The sequence below is a fragment of the Pteronotus mesoamericanus genome, unplaced genomic scaffold, assembly GCF_021234165.1.
Source record: "Pteronotus mesoamericanus isolate MK-2021 breed Mesoamerican mustached bat unplaced genomic scaffold, CSHL_Meso_final scaffold_507, whole genome shotgun sequence".
Taxonomy (NCBI): Eukaryota; Metazoa; Chordata; class Mammalia; order Chiroptera; family Mormoopidae; genus Pteronotus; species Pteronotus mesoamericanus.
The window spans coordinates 3015285-3033665 of NW_026555319.1; the positions used below are offsets into that span (position 1 = coordinate 3015285).

General features: G+C 58.9%; 2 protein-coding genes and 2 long non-coding RNA genes across 7 annotated transcripts in view; 2 read left to right on the forward strand and 2 right to left on the reverse strand.

Moving 5' to 3' along the window:
- MPHOSPH9 (M-phase phosphoprotein 9) overlaps positions 1 to 5358 on the forward strand; it is a 37073-nt gene extending 31715 nt beyond the window's left edge. Inside the window, exons 21-24 of the mRNA XM_054594168.1 lie at positions 893 to 996; positions 1663 to 1886; positions 2173 to 2241; positions 4983 to 5358. Coding sequence (XP_054450143.1) covers positions 893 to 996; positions 1663 to 1886; positions 2173 to 2241; positions 4983 to 5084 — 499 coding nt within the window. The 3' untranslated portion in view covers positions 5085 to 5358. The remainder of the gene's footprint in view (positions 1 to 892; positions 997 to 1662; positions 1887 to 2172; positions 2242 to 4982) is intronic.
- Positions 3527 to 13229, reverse strand: LOC129087321 (uncharacterized). The gene is made up of 3 exons (XR_008530892.1): positions 12345 to 13229; positions 4070 to 4219; positions 3527 to 3728 (listed from the first exon to the last, which is right to left on the reverse strand). It is a non-coding gene; the product is annotated as an uncharacterized LOC129087321 (long non-coding RNA).
- Positions 6432 to 9533, reverse strand: LOC129087322 (uncharacterized). The gene is made up of 2 exons (XR_008530893.1): positions 9484 to 9533; positions 6432 to 6652 (listed from the first exon to the last, which is right to left on the reverse strand). It is a non-coding gene; the product is annotated as an uncharacterized LOC129087322 (long non-coding RNA).
- The window catches only part of PITPNM2 (phosphatidylinositol transfer protein membrane associated 2), a 107698-nt gene continuing 99378 nt past the window's right edge, over positions 10062 to 18381 (forward strand). For all 4 annotated transcript variants that reach the window (XM_054594167.1, XM_054594164.1, XM_054594165.1 and 1 more), the window contains exon 1: positions 10062 to 10126. The gene's annotated coding sequence lies outside the window, so the exon portion shown is untranslated. The remainder of the gene's footprint in view (positions 10127 to 18381) is intronic.

The following is an 18381-nucleotide window of genomic DNA, read 5'->3' on the forward strand; positions in this document are numbered from 1 at the left end:
AATTAAAAATACTCTAATACGTGAAAACAGTTTATAACTGGATAAGCTGGTTACTACTAAATTTAAATACCGTCTCGAACCCCTTCCTTCCAGCTTTTGGATGTACAATGATAAATTTTTGCTTTCCTGAGAAGGTTTCTGATACAGGGACACTTCTAAGCCTTTCTCACTAGCATGTGGGCTGTCGTGGGGGGGCCTGGCACGGTGCGTCAGTGGCCCGCAGCCGCAGAGGCACGTACCCCGGCGCGTGGTCCACGGCCTGTGCCCGGGGCGGGGGCCGGCCTCTGACTCCTGCCGGCCCAGCCCCGTGGGCTCTGGAGAGACGGCTCCGGTGCAGGGGTCTCGGTCTCCTCTTCCGTAAGACAGGGGCAAGAATCCCTGCCCTGCTGTTTTCTTAGGGTTGTTGTGAAGATGGAATGAGGTAGCATATAAGTACCTGCGGCACGTCTCCAGTGTGGAGCTGTGCTTTCCTGTTAGACAACAGACACGAGCCCTGGCTGGCATGGCTCAATGGGTCAAGTGCCAGACTGCGAACCGAAAGGTCGCTGGTTTGATTCCTGGTCAGGGCACAGGCCTGGGTTGCGGGCCAGGTCCCTGTTTGGGGGCGAGTGAGAGGCAACCGATCGATGTGTGTCTTTCACATCGATGTTTCTCTCCTGCTCCTTCTCCCTCTCTTCCTCTATCGCTAAAAAAAAAAATAAATAGAACCTTTAAAAAAAAAGAAAGAAAGAAAAAAAACATGAATTTCAGTTTTAGAAAACTATGTGACCAACTTTCTTTCTAAAAAAATACGCTTGAGGGTGCGCTCCCCGGGCGCCAGCCCCTCTGCCTAACGGCGACAGGGAAGGTCAGCTACCAGCTTTTCTCACGAGTAACTTGCTTCATTCAATAGATTTGATGTACTTTTGGATGATTTAGATACTGTTCCTGTGCCCGCATCGCAGCGCAGCGACCCGAGAAAACAGCTCCTGTCGCTCCCTCTAGATGACGCGGAAGGTAGCGTGTCCTCGGCAGTGAGGGGTTTCGGTTTTAGTCACTCATTTGTGAGTTTCTGGTTCCTTTTCAAGGTTCTAAATGCTGTAACGCCCTGTACTTCCGTATTTTGGTGCCCACGGGCCTCCACTGACCAGCGCCCGCAGCACCCGCAGCGCCGCACTGTGTCCCCTGAGAGGCTGGGGCCGTGGGGCGGGCGCTCCCGTGGGATTGCCGGGCCGCGCTGCTCAGTTTTCCCCTTGACTTACGTTCTCGGAGTTTTACACCTTTGCCCTGGGCAGTTTTTTCTTTTGCATTTGGAGTAAAATTATAAGATGATGTATGTGAAATCACATGGGTAGGCCCCTAAAATGTTAGCTCTTTAGTGTTGGTATAAATGTGCCGTTCAGTTTTTAAACTTTTTTTGACCTTAAGTTTACTGCAAGCTCACTAAGTTTACAGAAAGTCTCCATACGCTCATTCAGGGAAGGTGGGCAAACAGGGCAAAGCGTTTAGAAATCTGTGGAGAAAAGGCACCAAGCAAATACGATTGATTTTGTGCCTCTCCGTGTTTCATGGTTGGCCCTGTAGCAATGTCCAGAAAGTGAAGTGGGGTGACTTATTTAGTATGTGTATGAGCTATTAGGAAACCTAATGAGAAATCAAAGAAATGTCTTTTCTCCCGGACAGAAAAAAAACACTTAGAAAAAGCCACCGACATCCCCATCAACCCTGGCTGTGCCCCGGAACCGCTGCCTGGCGGCGCGCAGGCTGCTGCGGTCTGGGCGGCCTGCGGGAAGGGCGAGCCGGACAGCGGCGCGGCACGCGCCCAGGACTTCGAGTACACGGCAAAGATCAGGACCTTGGCTGAAACAGAACGGTTTTTTGATGAACTTACAAAAGAAAAAGACCAGGTAAAAACTAAAAAATTTTCTAACTTTTTTTCTGAACTTCACACTCGTGTCTAAGGAACAGTCAGGAGGGAAGGAATGAAGCTGCTGTGAATCCCACACCCAAGTTCCCGGGGCGGGGGGGCGGGGTGAGTTCCCGCCACCAGCAATGCCAGAGGAGGCTTAGGTGGGGGGGGCGAGGTGGACAAGACAACGCGAGGCTGAAGGCCTCACTGTCCGCGCCGTGTCGTCAGCCTCCCTGCTTGTGGGGAGCGTTCTCCGTCTTCACCTGGACTTTCTGTGTTGACAGATCGAGGCAGCCCTGAGCCGCATGCCTTCCACTGGAGGACGGGCCACTTTGCAGACGAGGTTAAACCAGGTGAAGTGCCTCGGCTTGACTCTCCCTCCTTCCCAGGCCTGACACTGGTCAGCACGCCCCTCGCCCGGGGTGGTGTCTGTGGCTATGGTTGGGGCGCGGGGCAGCGGCCGGTCAAGGCTGTGTGTCCCTGTGGGGAGTGTTTGCTGAGCGCAGCACACTTTATAACCGTGTGCTAGTTCTCAGGAATAAAAACTGATTTTACCTTTAATTCCAAGAAAAAGGTGTTCGTGCCATTATGTTTGAGAAATGACCTTGGGAGCAAATGGCATAGCTATAGAGAGAGAAAGACAGGGTTCCAGAGCTGAGCAGGAGAGGGCACGAACAGTGGCCTGCGTGCGGTTTTCTGTCCGTTGCTTTTCAAAAGAGCCAGTGGACATTTTAGTTCTGTTCTTTTCATAACATAATAAGCGACTGTGGGTCTCTTGTGTAGCTTCTGGCTCCTCAGTGCCTTAGCCTCGGGAAGAGTTCATGCCCAGAACGATCTAAGATACCAGAAGGAGCGAAAGACACAGAAAAGCAGAAGTCTTTTTCTAGGGCCTGTTGTCTCAATTTCTCTTTTTTCCTGACTTTAAGTCCTTTTATTGTTTTTCCTGTTCTGAAAGTTGTTATTCAATAATTTGTAAGACTCGACACATGAAACTCTTCTTAAAATAGTTCACTGGGAAAGCAGAAGGAAAAAATGGTTGGTACTCAGATTCTAAATCTGTCTGAAACATTTGTTTAATGTATTTTTATGGAATGATCATAAACTCTTAAAATAACACTTGAAGACACTTGTTTTTGTTCATGTGTATTTGCTAAAGCTCCTTCAGTCCAGTAAGAAGACAAATGGCAGCAAACAGGGGCTGCAGATGCTTGTACGTCATCCACAAGCAAAACAGTTTAACTGGGCAAAAAAGACGAAAAATATATAGGCTCGGCAGTAGGTGAAAAGCAACGCACATAAAACAAAGGCACCGCCCCTGGGAGGTGCTATTTCAACAACAGCGTCCAGGTGGGGAGAAGCGCCACCCGCCCCGCCCCGCCCTGCCCCGCCCCGCGGGTGGCTGTGGAGCGCATCCGGGCCTGTGGGTGCAGCCGGGGAGCATGGCTGGGCGCAGGGGATGGGTTTCAGGATAGTTATTGCAGCCTAATTTATGATGCCAAAAATGAGAAGCCCCCTACATTTTTACTGAAAGATTCTTGGTTAAAAACGGTACACGTGATGGAATGTTGTACTTAATTTAAAACAATGTGGTAGAAAGATTCTTTTTTAAGACTTCATTTATTTATTTTTAGAGAGTGGGGATGGTGGGGGGAGAAAGAAAGGGAGAAAAACATTGATCGGTTGCCTCTCACACGCCTCCAGCCGGGGCCCTGGGCCCCGACCCAGGCCTGTGTCCTGCCCGGGAATCAGGCATCCAACTGGTGAGCTTTCGGTTTGCAGGACAATGCCCACCCCACTGGGCCGCCCCAGTCAGAGCAGGTGTTTCATAACAAGAGTTCAGCTGAAAAACATTTTGAAGTAAAGGGTTAGAGTCTGTTTTAATTTCTTCTTAAAAAAGGTGAGCGTATCTGCAGGAAAAAACAAGGAAAGAGGAGCAGTAGCTATTTCTTTCTTTTTGATCATCTGCTAAATATTCTAAGGAACGTGTAGCTCTTTTATATTTAAATTGTTAAAATATAAGAGAAATTTAAGTTTTATTTTAGGATATCATTGGAGTTAATATTGAGTAAAGTATCTAAATGATAAATACAAGGGAGGACCCAAAAACCCTGGAGTTTATTTGTAAAATATTCTGTATTTATTCTCACATGTGTAAATTTCAGTCACCTTCAAAGTCCTCACCATTTGAGGGCATACACCCATCGAGATGTTTTTTCCCACTGCTCAAAACAGGTTTTGAACTCATGGATTTTGGTGCCTTTGAGTGCTTCTGCCGTTTCTTGTTTCCCCTCTTCCACAGGCAAAACGTTTCCCTCGGAGGACTTTTTTCATCTGGGAAACAAAAAAATGTTGCTGGGGCGAGAGCAGGTGACCAGGGAGGGTGGGCCACAGAGGTCCTGCCATTTTTAGTCAAAAACTGCTGAACACTCAGCGCGGTGTGGGCAGGTGCGCTCGTAAGCCAGCCACCATGAAAGGCGCCAGTGCTCCGGGTCTTAAAAAAAGACCCACTGAAGCCGAACACAGCCTTCCGAGGGCGCTCCCCTGGCGCGGCTGCCCCGGGCAGCTGGGGCCCGCCCTCCGGAAGGTGATTCCGGGGTTTTTTGGGTTGCCGCTTACATATGTTCCAGGTACTATTTATTTAAAAACCACAGTTATGTTGATTCATTGTGAAATCTGTTCCTTGGAAAAGGCTCCTTCAGACGTTGCCTCCCTCTTGAACTCTGGCGTGTTCGTCAGAAGAAGGCCACCTGATGAGGGTGCTCGGGGTGCCCAGCGGCCGGGCGGAGGCCCTCCTGCACGTGGCCTGCCTGCCTGCCGTGTTGCCGTCGCTGGAAACCGCCCCCCCCCCCCCCCGCCGTCTCAGCCTGCTGAGGGCATTTAAAGTGTCAGGGTTCTCTGCAGTGGCTGAGAAGTTGATGCGCATCGTGCGGTTTAAAACAGATAATACACAAATGGTTTGTGTAGAAAACGAAATATTCTATTTTCATGTGCATATTGTTCTTTTGCTAAAAGAAGGGCCAACTTGGTGGTAGTTATGGGATGAGTGAGCCTGACGTGGAATTCTAACTCAGTTGTTCCCATTATTTCTGCCTAGGAGGCCCTGGAAGACCGTTTGGAAAGGATTAACCGAGAGCTGGGCTCAGTTCGCATGACATTGAAGAAGTTCCATGTCCTGCGCACCTCGGCAAATCTCTGAGGCGTGGCGGCGCCATTACAATTTGAGACGTTTTGTTTGCACTAATATATAATTATGCACTAGGAAAAAAGGCAAACTCTTTTGTACTGTTTCTAGGCCTTCAAACCGTAGTTTTACAATCATGCTGTTCTTTACACTGCTGTTTTATACTGCAAATGGCCACATATTTTCAAGATATTTTTGTTATGCTCAGGAATCTCTTGTATATTTTACTATTTAAAAAGTATTATTTTTAAATAGTATATGTCTCCAGTTTATATCAAGAATAAGGAAATGTGATTGGGGAGGCAGCTTATTTCTAAACAAATAGTGTTATCCTTTTACAATTAACTTTGCACACCAATTTTGTACATTTGTTCCACATTATGAATATGACTCTTTTTTTTTAAAAAAAAATAAATGCTTCAGAACAGCTTCTGTAATGGTAGACTAATACATGCTGAATGCAAAAAAACAAAAAAAAAATTCCAGCATACCCAGGATTTCAGTTGTTTTGAGGTTTTTTAAAAATGATAATGCAATTCCTGTTTGAAACATTTGTCGTAGAGTGAATGTTAGATGAGCAGTAACGGCAATATTGGAAATGATGGAATACTGGAAAGTTCTGAAAGCTCCATGAATAACTCACTCACTTTGTTTCCCTTAAACTGTATTATTTGTGAGGAAAGAAAAATGAGAGAAGTGTAATTTCCTCCTTTTGTCACAGTGCTTTTCAGAGAAGGTGAACCTGCTGGAGAGCTGCGGTCTCCTGCCCAGGCGTCCGCCTGGCCTCGCTTGCTCGCCAGGGGGCAGATGCGGCTTTGCTGCCGTGCAGGCCGCCCCCGGGGGCTGTGCCAGGAGCCCTCCTCCCCTCCTGTCCGGGTGGGTCCTCGTGCAGACACTTGACCGCCCTCCCCCGCCCTGTCTGCCAGAAAGGAGTCCCCCAGCCGGTGCTGGGAGGACGGTAGGTTAGGATGCGCCCCTCAGCCCGCGGGCTCCCAGCTCCCAGCTCCCAGCACGAGGCCGGGGCCCGACCGGGAGCTCTCGCGGGCGCGCGCTGGCTGCCCGTCGCATCCAGGCCGCTCAGCGGCCCACTTGCCGGTGGCCGGTCAGAGCTCAGCGCCCACCCGGGCAGCCCTGGCACGTGTCGAGGAACAGACATTGCAGACCTTCACGGCCAGGTCCTCCTGCACATGCGCAGGTTTTAGAGTTTGGTTTACTTGTGAGAGCTCTTCCCCGCTCGTGTGGCTCTTAGCAGCATGTGGTTCCAGGGCAGAAAGTCCGCTGTCCCCCCACTGGGGGTGGCTGCCTCCAAGCACCCACTCCTGCTGCAGGTAGGGGCGTCGGCCACTCAAAATCACTCATCCACAGAATCAAGTGCCTTTATTGGTGGTGTTTTTTAGTTAGTGTGTGTTGTTTTTTTTTAATCTCCTAGTTAACAGTAAAGCTCCAGGACAGCTTGTTTCAAGGCCTGGTAAGGGGCCGCTTTGCCGGACACTCCCACTCACAGGTTCCTGTGCACGACATCGCCAACCAGCCGGGACCTTGTGAGGCTGCTGCCTTGCTCCTTCCTTTTATTGTAAAGTCCGCTACATTTTAAAGGATAAAGAAATGGCTGTTTCAGAAAGATTATAGTTTTATGTCGGCGAGGAGCTATCTTCTTAGTCTATTTAGTTTATTATCCCAAGAAAGGTATTAAGCCCCATCAAAGCGTCTTCTGTGCCTCTCTCAGAAGAGATACGCTTTGATTTTTGAAGCATGTAATAGACGAGCAGTGCCAGCCACTTTTTTTTTTTTTACAAGAAATTTTTGTTCGTGCCTGTGAAGAGAGAAGCTGAGGAAAACCTGCCACCTTTCCCTTTGGTGATGTTTAACTTGACAAACACTCTTAAAAGCCACTCTACCTAAAAGCAGGCGAGGCTGCGATCTTGAAAGCAGCTACCGGCCAGGGAGGTATAAACTATTTTTGCCTCAGGCCGGGGTGGAGCTGCACTTAGTAAAAAACAAACCTGAGCAAAGTGCCTTTTTAAATGCGACGTTAGCTCTCCCTGCCCCCTTGGCCCCTTGGCCCTTACAAGCCCCCTGAGGTGGGGAAACGCCCTTTGGGAGCCCTGAGTCACCGCTTAAAATGCAGGTTCCGATACTGCGCAGGGCCGGGCAGGAGGGGACGGGAGAGCCGGCGGACCGGGGTCCCCGCCGCCGTCGGGCAGCGAGCGGCAGGCCTTCCATTCAGGAAGACATGGGAAGTGCCTGCTGCTTCGTAACTTTTCAGTGAATAGCACAGTTCGGCCTCATCCGGAAATAAATAGGCTTTTGAAGTAACTCTATGGTATTTTTTAAAACAGAAGTAGATTGTGTCCTAAGGAAGGGACTTCCAAATGACCTTGGACTGGTGGACGTTTCCATTAGGTGGTCCGAGACGTTCTCTCCACCTCTTTGCCAAAAAAGGGAGCTTCCTCGGAGTTTCTGTAAAGCTGCCTTTGGGTGTCAGGGTTTTTCGTTTTCGTTTTTTTTTTCAATGACTAATAAAAATCTGATAACCCCGTGGCGTGTAAGATCAAAGAAGGCACTTTAGTCTTTGGTTATTTCGGGCTTATTGGACAAAATATAGGATGCCCTCCTAAAAATATTGCTAGAGGAATGAAGGTCATTGTCCTTCCGCTGTCCTGCCGCTGGGCGTCACGCAGGGAGGCCTGTGAGTCAGGGCCGCCTGACGTGACGGAAGGGCCCCACGGGGCGGCGACGGGCGCCGTTGGGGTTTGTCTTCAGAGCTTGGTAACCAGCCAAAAGCGTTTCCTTTTTTAACTTAGAAAAGCCGGGTGCTTTGCTGAGTGCTGTTCGAATTCCGAACTCTGCACTCACATATATGTAGTAAAAATCGACGTGTTTTTTTTTTCATTTTTAGATAGCCCAAAAGCAGTTTTCACTAAGCCTTCCCATGCAGCACGCGCTGCTAGTCTATAAGAAGCTTTAAAAAGCAGACGTGTGCCCAGGGCTCTCGAGGAGGTAAAGCCCGCACACCCGCCGTGGCGGCCGCCTAGGGTTCGGATACGCGCAGGGTCTGACAGAAGCAATTACATTGCACCGACTTTTCAGGCAGTAACTCCCTGCCCTTCCGGGAGTTCCGTGGCAGTGTGGTCGTGTGTTAAACTCCACCTGTATAGGACCCATGTCACTGAGCTGCTTCCCTTGATTTGTGCTGTGATGTCCATAGACCCCTCGAATGTGAGGAATTGAGCCATAGGTTTGCCTTTGCGACGCACTGTGTCGTCCGGGCGACTGCAGGCTTCAGAGACGCGACGTCCGTCTGTCTTCACAGCTGTCACGGCAGCAGTGACGAATCCTGTGGCCGACTTGCTTCAGGCTGCGCCGCGGAGCGTTAGACAGAGCAAGTGCTCGTTGCAGTTGTTAAATCTTGTCGCGCCTCTGAGCAATGAAACTGTAAGCTCCATGAGAGCAGGGACCATCGTTGTTGCAAACAGGCTCTCAATAAACTTAAAAAGAAAAAAGTCTCGTGACAGCAGTGTGTGTATTCACGTGGGCTAAGTGGGGCGTCTGGTTGGTGACATGCTAAGCCCTCTGGGTTGAGGGGAGCCCCCGCCCGGCTGGGGCCCTGTTCCAGCGGGCACCCGGGGGCGGGGCGGGGGGCACTCCAGAGACGCTGTGCTCCGGGAACTCCCTCCCATGGGTCTCAGCACCCCTCTTGGCGTGGGAAGGGGCTGAGGGCTCCGTGGGTGATGGGGCACCTTCACTTGCTCTGAGTGCCGTCGGCCCGAGCTTGGGGCCCAGTGGTGTCTGCGGCCTTTTCCCAGGCCTTTCAGCCTCCAGCTCTGGCTACGTCGGGCAGACGATGTGCCCTTTGGCGGGGTGTCCTGCCCGGCTCTGTCGGACTCCACCTTGGCCTGCGTGGACACCGGCCTGCCCTTACCCCCTCCCTCCCTGCCACACACGGGGACACTCGGCGGGGCAGCTGAAGCGCTGTTGGGGCTTTCGGTGTGCCAGGAGCCACCCCATCGCTCCACCGCTTGGCCACCAGGCCCGTCCTCGCTCCGTCTCCATTCCCCCGCTTTCTTTCGCTTTCCACTCAGTGGCCTCCCGGTGGCCTTGTGTCCAGTCGGGAGGTCGACCAGGAGGGAGCCTGGGGTGAAGCTGTTTCTGGTCCCCTCCCAGGTCCCTCCGGGGCTCGGGGACGAAGCCTCGCGCTCACTGCGCCCCCCCCCCCCACCACGACGGCCACCACGTTGGCGGCCCAGCACACTCCAGACGGGAGCCTGGTCTGTGGCTGCCGGACAGGTCGGCGGGCGTCTGGGCTCGGGATTCAGCCGCGCGGGCCGCCGCGTCCCCAGTCGCCGGGGCCGCACCAGGCCTTGGGCAGCTTGTCCCCAGGTCCGTCCCCGCAGTCCCGCAGAACTCCGCTTACAGAAAGCGCCGCGAGGGACAATCCCCGCAGGGCTGCTGCTCCCCAGCGCGTTCGGCGGGTCCCCGACAGGCTCCGCGGACGCTGGGAACCGAGCGTGAGGTCTGGGTCTCGCGCCCGGGACGCCCCCGCGCGGCACGAGCCCGGCCCCGGGAGCGGGGCGCCCTGGGGTCGGGGCCCCGGGCGGCGCCGAGCTCGGCCAGCGCGGGGAGCCCCCGCGGCCCGGCTCTTCCGGCGGAGGCGGCCCGGCCCGGCCCCGCCGCCGCCGCTCCCCGCGCGGCCTGACGGAGGCGCAGCGCCGCCGCCGGGCGAGGGAATGCGCGGCGGGCCGGGCGCGCTCGGGCAGCGGCGGCCGCTGGGGCGCGCGGGGAGCGGCGGCCGCGCGTAGCGCTGTCCAGCCGCCCGCCGCCGCGAGCGCGCAGACCCCGGCCGCCGCACGTGCGCCGCCGCCCGCCCCCGCCGACGGCGCGGAGCATGCCCGCCGCGGCCCGGCCGCTCGCGCGGGGCCAGCTGGCGGCGGCGGGGGCGCGCGGAGCCGCGGGGCGCAGGCGGCCGGGCGGGGGCCGCGGGGCCGGCGCCTCCCCGGCGGCGTGAGCGTCCCGGCTCGAGCGGCCGGAGAGGACGGAGCGGCGGTCGCGCTGAGCGGGTGAGTGTCTCCGCGGCCCGGCCGGAAGGCGGCGCGTCCCCGGGCCAGCGAGCAGCCCCGAGGGCCGGGCGCCGTGGGGAGAGGCCCCGGCCCGGCCGACCCGCGCGGGGAGGGTGGGGCGCGCGCGGGGACCCCGGGCTCGGGACGCCGCCCCGAGCCCGGCTGCGGGTTCCGCCGGCCCTCCGGGTTCCGGCCCCAGAGGCTCACGTCCTCATTTCCGTCGGTTATGGCTGGGGTGCAGGGGACTCCCCTCCCCCAGTGACAAGGGTCGCCGCGGTCAAGGGGCAGATGCGTGAGCGGCGCGGGCCCGCCCGGCGCGAGGGAGGGGCGGCGGAGCCCCCGTCCAGCCCCCACCGCCGCCGCCGCCGCTGCCGCCGCCTCCCGCGGGACCTCCGTCCAGCGCGAGGCCGCGGCCGGTGGGTGTCCGGCCGAGCACGGGTGTGGCCCGTAGACAGGGGCCTGGACTGAGGAGCGCGCCGGCGTCGTGCTCGGCCGGAGGGAAACGCGGCCCATCCCCACCCAGGAGCCCCTTTCCTGCTGGGCCCGCGGCGCCCAGAGGCGCGGCTTCCTCGCCCCCCGCCCGGGCCCGCGCGCCCTTTCTTATCAGGGTGGGGCTCGGGGAAGACTTGGGGAAAGGGGAACTTCAATGTCCCCTCTCCGCCTAAGGCGCACTAATTCCCCCAAGAAACCCCAATGGACATTGTAAGTAAACACAGCGGCTTGCTACAGAAATGTCATTTCCAGGCAAGTTCTCTGCTCTGTCCCCTTCTAACGGACTTGCGACCCTGCAGAGAAATTTGGGGTTCCTCAGCTGCCCCCTGTCCCTGCCTCTGAGTCCTGGGCCTGCCCCCTCTCCCCACCCCGGGGCCGTTCAGAAGCCTCATCTGAGCATCTTTCTTGGTCCACCACCAGATCTCTCCACACCCCCACTGGGAGTCACTGGAGCTGAAAAGACAGCTCCTCCCCACCCACTTTTTTGGGGGGAGGTGGTCAGTGCCCCCCTTCTCATCTGAATCTCCCTCACAGCGCAAGCCCCCGGTGCCCCTTCCTGTCTGTCCTGACTCTCCCTGCACCGTCCCTGACTCCCTATTTTGTAGTGACTTGGTGTCTGCCGGACTGTGAGCTCCAGAGGGCGGGTGTTCACTCCTCCCTGGTCCCCCGTCCTGGGCCAGCACCCTGTGCACGGCCGGAGTCTGAATGGGGTGGAAGCCCCTCCCCGGCTGCCCCCCGCCCCAGGACCCCAGCTGATCTGGGCCCTCGGCTCTGTCACTGTTGAATCACCCTGTGAAGAGACTGTGCGCGGTGCCTGGAAGCTTCCCAGCCCCCTCCCTTTGCAGAGGGAGGCACAGTGCGTTAGGCAGGGCTGTTTTTCTTGTAGGGAGTGACTTGCCAAATGACGGGGACAGTACATGCTCTGCTGCGATGGCAGGCGCAGGCCCCGGGTCCCCGGGTGGTGCGTGCGGAGGGGGCCTCCTCTCCCTGGCCTCCTGCACGCGCTCTGCCGGGGCGGCCGTGGGCAGAGGCTGGCCGCGGGAGTCAGGAGTCAGGGAGCCGGGGAGCCGGGGAGCCGGGGCACCGCCCGGCTGTTCCGTTGCGTGTTTCTCGCAGGTCTGGTTGGTCCTTCTGGGCCTGGGCCCCACCTGCTCTCCCTTAAGGGCTCTTCACGGGCCCCCCCGGGCAGGCTCCATCCCTCCACCTTTGTGCCCTTGGTCCAGTTTCCGAGAGGAATGGCAGGTGTCTGTTCACAGGGGCCCCCCCACCAGCCTGGGCTCCTGGGGGGTCCGTGCTGACTCTCACTCCTCTGGGTTCCCGTGCTTGGCCCACGGTGGGCGCCTAGGGAAGTGTCTGTCGGACCCACGGTGGGAGGGCCGCCCCCAGTGGGCTGCTGCCACGCTCTCTGCCAGGGGGACCCGGCTTTCCTTCCTCCCGGGCGAGGGGCCTATTTTAACAGCAGGCAGGTGGACTTCCAACCGTCCGGTCCGGTTAAGCCCTCCTAACTCGGTCTCCAAGAGGGGCCAGTCATGGAGAGCATGCAGTTATTTGTAGAGATACAGATTAGAAGAGGAAACTTCTGGTGCTTCAAGATCCTGCAGCTGCTTGTTTCTTTAAAAAAAAATTTTTTTTCTTGCTATTGATTCTAGAGAGAGGGGAAGCGAGGGAGAAAGAGAGGAAGAGAAACATTGATGTGAGAAAAACATCGATCAGTCGCCTCTCTTACCTGCCCCGACTGGGGACCAAATCCGCCCCCCGAGCGTGTGCCTTTATGGGGCATCGAACCGACAACCTTTCAGTTTGCAGGGCAGGACCTGCGATCCTGCTTCCCTGCTTTTGGAAAAAAGGCCAGGGCCGTGCGTGCCGGCAGGCAGGACAGCGGTCTCACGCCTGCTTCCTCAACCACGGCAGGAGAGCCCGTCGGTCCCGACAGCCGCCGTGTGCTTGCCCGCCGCCTCGGAGCCTTGCTTCCCCAAGGTTGGTCCCTTTGCAGAAAACTGCGCATCGGGATCTGCGGCCACCAGGCACGATGCCGCTAAGTGGCCTCTGCGCAGCTTCTCCTTGGCGGTTCCGGGGATGTGGATTACGCGCTGCCTAGGCTCCCGGGGATGCCCCCAGAGATGCCAGCCCTTGCCTGGTTCGCTCTGCGACCTGGGGCCCTGGGCCCCTCTGCTCAAGGCCCCTTACAGTCTCGTGTGAAACACTTTGTAGAATTTGAGGGGAACTAGGTTGCTTCCTCCTTTGATGATGAAAGAAAAACATGTGTTCTCTGTGTGCGGCCTGCCCCACAGGCCCGGAGACCGACGTCGAGACACGTGGGCCTGAGCCTGCCCAGAGGCCGTCTGGGTCGGTACTCATGTTACCACACACTCTCTTCCCACCTCTGGGTCACCGCCTCGCGGGCTGGCGGGACGCTCAGCGCGCAACACGACACCCCATCTAGCAGGTGCGTCCCCTAACCCCTGGTCCACTTCCCTGCTTCCACGTCGCCGTCTGCGCGGGTGCGCACGGTTGCGTGCGAGCCTGCCCACCTGTGTTCTTTGCACGTCGGCCCTCAAGGGGCATGGGAAACTGGACAGACGCGTGAGGTGACTCCAATAAGCAACATTGCACCTAAAACCTAGGCCAGCCCGCAGCGTGGCCCGGGAGGCGTGCCCTCACAGGTAACAAGCACCGTGCACAAACTGTTGCTCAAGCAGGGAGCGGAGTCCAGAAGGGGAGATGCCCTTTCTGGGAAAGGCAGTCATGGTTGACTTCCTGGAAAAGGTGGGATTTGAAGAGGCCTTGGAGAATGTGTGGAGTTTTGATCACCACAGCACCTGTAAAGGGCGTAGGAGTCTAAAATCTGTGTTTACAGCCAAGGCCCCGTCAGAACAGGTGTTGTGGAGCAAAAGGAGAGAAATGGTCCGGGGGTGGGGGACGGTGGGGAGCCTGGTGGGGCCTTTTGAAACACCCCTCCAGTCTTGAGGGAGGGCTGGAGACGCCGGAACTGGAGGGCTGCACCCTGTGGAGGCTGAGGCGGGCAAGGAGGGGAGGCCGCCAAAGAGAAGGGACTTGGCCGAGACCTGTCGTTCAGCCTGGAACCCCGGTTCCTGCTTCCCAGCTCCGGCTGAGGCGGCAGCAGCCCTGTACTCTGGCCTTTTCTCCGCACCACCCCCTGCCCCGTAAAGTGGGTTTGGGGTCCTGACTTCCTCACGCCAGCCTGGCAAACACCATGACAACCCTCTGCAAAACCTTTGGAGCCAGAGGCATAAACAGCATGTCAGCCAGGAGAGCTGATGTTCGCTTGCGTCACTCACGGTGACAGTGGCCCTCGCCGGAAGGCGGGAAGGCAGTCAGCCACCAGGCCGGGTTCCGGTAACAGACCAGTCAAAAGCCGGCCACGCAGCCTTGGAGAAGGGCCTTCGGGAAGCGGCCTTTCCCCGTGCCGCTGGCCCCCTGCCCCCTGCCCGCAGCTTCCCCTTAGCGCCCGCCCTGAAGTTGCCCGGGGTGGGAAGGGGTTGCGCTGGGGGGCTGGGGACAGACGGAGAGTCGCCCAGGCAGCAGCAGGTGGGGCGCAGGGGTGCTGAGGCTGAGCCCGGTCTCAGGGCGAGCCAGGAGCAGAGGGCCCCGCGGAGCAGGAGGCCTCCGCGTGAGCCTGTCCTGTGTGCACGGTCCGGCCTCGTTCTTCCCGGCAGCCAGTCCCGCCCCGGGCCGCGGACCCGGCCGCAGCGACTCCAGCCTCTGCACGTCTGTCAGCCGGTCACTACGCAGCCTCGTGTGTGCCGTTCTGTTTAAAGACGCCTTACTTAATAGGTGGTGTTGGTTCAGTGACGTCGAACTTGGCCCCCAGCACCGTCACTCACGCCTGAACAACGCTCATCGAACAGGCGTGCTTTGTTCCTAAGGCACGTCACAGCCCTCCTGTGCTCAGGGACACTACACAGTGCTTGGGGCACTTTTAAGCAGCGAAACCACCAACAAAAAAAGCACAAAACTGTGAAAATCGTAGCACTGAACAGACGACAATAAGGACCTTTGTTCTGCCTCAGCTGGAAACACTCATGCTAGGTGACTCAGAAATTTTGCCACTCTGCACGCGTCCACAGGGGGCCTCAAAAGCGCCAGGAGAGTCGACTTTGGGGTGCTGAGTAATTTTAACTCCTAAATGAGGACGGACTCTGTTCGAAGTGCCTCCACGAGGACTGGCCTGCTCCTGAGCGCGCATCCTTGAGCGCGCATCCTTGAGCGCACATCCTTGAGCGCGCATCCTTGAGCGCGCGAAGGCCGGCATTTTGCAGGGAGGGAAACGGGCTCGGAGAGGTTCCACAGTTCGCGGAGCTGACACAGGTAGCCACCCCGCCAGCCTGGCCCCCGCCCCTGCTGCGTTCCGGGCACGGCTGCGGCTCCTGAGCTCCCCGGCGCCTGCTCCTGGGTGGGTTGTCTCCTCCTCGAGGGTCCCCTGGTGCAGGGAGCCCGTCTGCCACCTTTGTCATCGTGTCTGCGCCCCAGGGTATTTCTGGCAGCGTCTAGAACAGGGCGCTTTGCTGGTGCTTAGCGCTAGGTGTGTGAAGGCCGGGCGGCAGGTTCTTGGGTTTGCTTGGTCGTCGGTGCCAGAGAAAGGAGAAAGGGTGCGGCCCCCCTGCCCCGGCCCACCGCTCCTCTCCCCAGCCTCAGGCGGCGGGTGCCCACAGTCTTGCACAGGGAGGACCGGCGACCCCACGTTGGCCCCTCTAACAGAGCTGGTCCTCCGAAGAAGGCATTTCAGGCCGCCCTGGGCCTTCCTGGGGCCTCGAACCCGGGCCTGCTGACCCCAGGAGCCTTCCCAGAGATGGCGTGCCCCGCGGAGAGCCGCCGAGCGGCGACGCGGGTCACTGTTCTCTCCTCTCTCCCCAGCTCTGTGACCCTTGGCCAGGTCGTGCTTGGCCACGGGGGAGTTTTCTCTTTTGGCAGCTGGGGGGCTTCCCCCGCTCCCCTCCCCGACTCTCCTGAGGGCCTGGCGGGCCCCTGGGCTGGGCTGCGGAGCTGGGCGAGAGCTCCTTCCTGTTGCCCCCAGGAGGGACTGCAGCCTGCCGGCCTCGCCTGTCCTCGCCACAAGGGACCTGGCCCCAGGGAGGGCCCCCCGGGGCCGGTGTCTGGGTGAGGCCGGGGGAGGGAGAGCCAGCTCAGTGGAGGCTGCCAGCTGTGCCCGCCACCCTGCCCTGCCCCACCTGTCCCTACAGCCCCTTGAAAAGCCATCTGATAAGGGGTGTGTGTGTGGGGGGGGTTAGGAATGGGAGCGTGTCAGGGGAGAAAGAGATGGCCATTGCCATCCTCAACAGGGGACCGCTTCCAGCTGCACGGGGCTGGCGGGAGGGAGGCGCTGCCCGGCAGGCCTGGAACGCGGTCAAGGCCGGTTTAGCAAGACGCGCCCGCTCCCCTCATCCTGCCGGAGGGCCCATTAATTGCTTTTCTTGGCACATTGTCGTAAGAGTTCACTTTTCACTTGCGGTTTTTGGTTTTTTTTTCACAAGAGGGAGAACAACCAGACATTTTCTGCAGTTAGAATTTTTCCCTCTTGGGCCATCATGATGGGAGAAAGGCACGGAGGTCCTGTGAAAGCCCACACAAGGGGGGCTCCCGAGGGGGCAGGAGCCGTCAGCGAGGCCGGGCCGGCCGGGCGCGGGGCCACGGGGCCGCAGGGCTGCAGGGCCGCAGCGTGAGGCATCCGCCGTTCTGAACCCACCTCCGCGGGGTTCGCTCCTGGGAACGTATCTCAGTGAGTCGACCGGCGCTGAGCGTCCGACAGGCCACGCGTTGGGGGGCAGCCTCTGCAGGGTGTGGGCGGGGGGGGGGTGGCGCTGCCGGCTTGGAGGGGATTCGTTCGATGTGCTGAAGGACCCAGCACCAAACCACTGTCAGTAACAACAGCGCCCCCAGTTCGAAGTGCTCTCACCTGCCTCGCTGTCCATGGACACGCACCGCCTGGGGCTTTGTTTTTCCCTCCGCGTGTGACAGGTGACAGTAGCACTGAGTCCGCCTGTGCAGGGGCCGGTCCGGCAGATGTGTGGTGACCGAGCTGGGAAAGGCGCTCACTAATTGAGCCCCGGCCTGCGCAGCCCGCGTGGGGGCGCCGGGGGCCGGGGGGCCGGCACGCGGGTGTCCGGGGGTGCGGAGGACACCCGTGCGCGGCGAGCGGCCGGCCCAAAGGAGAGCACCCCTTCGAGTGTGGTTCCCAGCCCTGGGTGACTCGCCACGGCTCCGGCCCGAGGGCTGCTCCCAGCACAGCCTGTCCTGCGCGCCTGGGGCGCCGAGGTCGGCAGCACGATGACGTCCATTCTTCACTTACTCCCTTCGCCCTGAAAGTCCCCGTCCCGAGGATGTTCCAGCTGACTTTCCCGCAGCGGGGAGGAAGGGATTGAGGGTCTTCCGCGTAGGCAAGCCGGGAGGAGCCCTGGAAGAAACCAGGTCCAAGGGCGCGACCTTGCCACAAAGAGGAGCAGCTTTCCATTTCCCTGGACGCGTGGCATCCCGGGGCCGGGTGCCGCGGCCGAGGCAGTGGCCGGAGGCCGGCTCACGAGCCCCGGGGCCGGGGTGGCCCCATCGCCGCAGGGCTGGCGTTTGGAGGGTTTGCCAGGGTGTCCAACCTTTTGGCGTCTCTGGGCGACATGTAATCACACACACACAAATCTCATAGTTTTAAGTAAATTCACGATGTCTTGTCGGGCGGCATTCACAGCCATCCTGGGCCCCAGGTCGGACACCCCTGGCGGGCTCCTAGTGTCACCTACCGGGTGACCTTGATTAGATGACCTTGATTGTGGCCTTTTCCAGCTGCCGAGATTCCTGCTCAAGGAAAAGAAGGTGACTTCCCGCGTCACGCCGCAGGCGTCCTGGTCTGGCCCCGCTGCCCCGTAAGCGGAGGGGCTGTGGCTCATTTGTCTTTGGGTTGCTGGTGCCCAGCAGGGGGCCTGGCGGCTGGGGGTGGCAATGGCCGCGGGCCCTGAGGTGGCAGGGTCTGTCTTGTTCCCCCGCCGTGTTGTGGAACGCCTGCCGCGCCCACCATGCGTTGCTGGGCGTGCGCCGCCGCTGCCCCGGCGGCCGGCCTGTGCATCATAGCACTGCGCCCTCCCGGTCGTCCTCACGGAACAGCACCCCGCGGCGTGTGCGCCCCCTCCGTTTATCTGTCACCTGTCGATGGACATTTGGGTTGTGTCCAGGCCAGCGAGGTGTTGCCCCTGGAGTGGGGACAACAAAAGACAACGGGTCTAAGAGAGCCTGGGGCCCGGAGGTAGGAGGGGTCCGTCTGGCGGCAAGAGGCCCTGGACTGTCGCACCCTCTGGGCCCCGGTTTCTGTGTCCATCCAGCAGGGCGGCGACGCTCCCGCCCTGAGGCGCCGCGTGGCTGCAGCAAGTGGCTGGGAGGCCGTGTGAATGGCCGGTCGCCCGCGCGGGGAGCCGCTGCCTCCTGGTCAGGGGTGGCCTGCGTCCTCCTGGCTGTGAACACCGGGGGTGTCTGGCCTCCCGCCCGCCTGGGGCTCGCCCCGCTGTTGACTTCTGCTTGCCGGAAGGTTCCCTCCCTTGCAGGGTTCCAGGGCCAGCTCCCGGGGAGGGGGGCCGGTGTGTGTCCTGCCCCCGCCTTGCGGCCTGTGCACGCTCACCGCCTGCCGGCCCGTAGCCGGAGGGGTGGCGGGGGCCCTCGGCGCTGCAGGCGATGGAAGGGGGATGGGAAGCAGGAAGTCCGTCTGGGATTCGCCAAGTCACGCTGCCTCCATTAGGATAATTTTCTTTGGGTGTGAAGTGGCT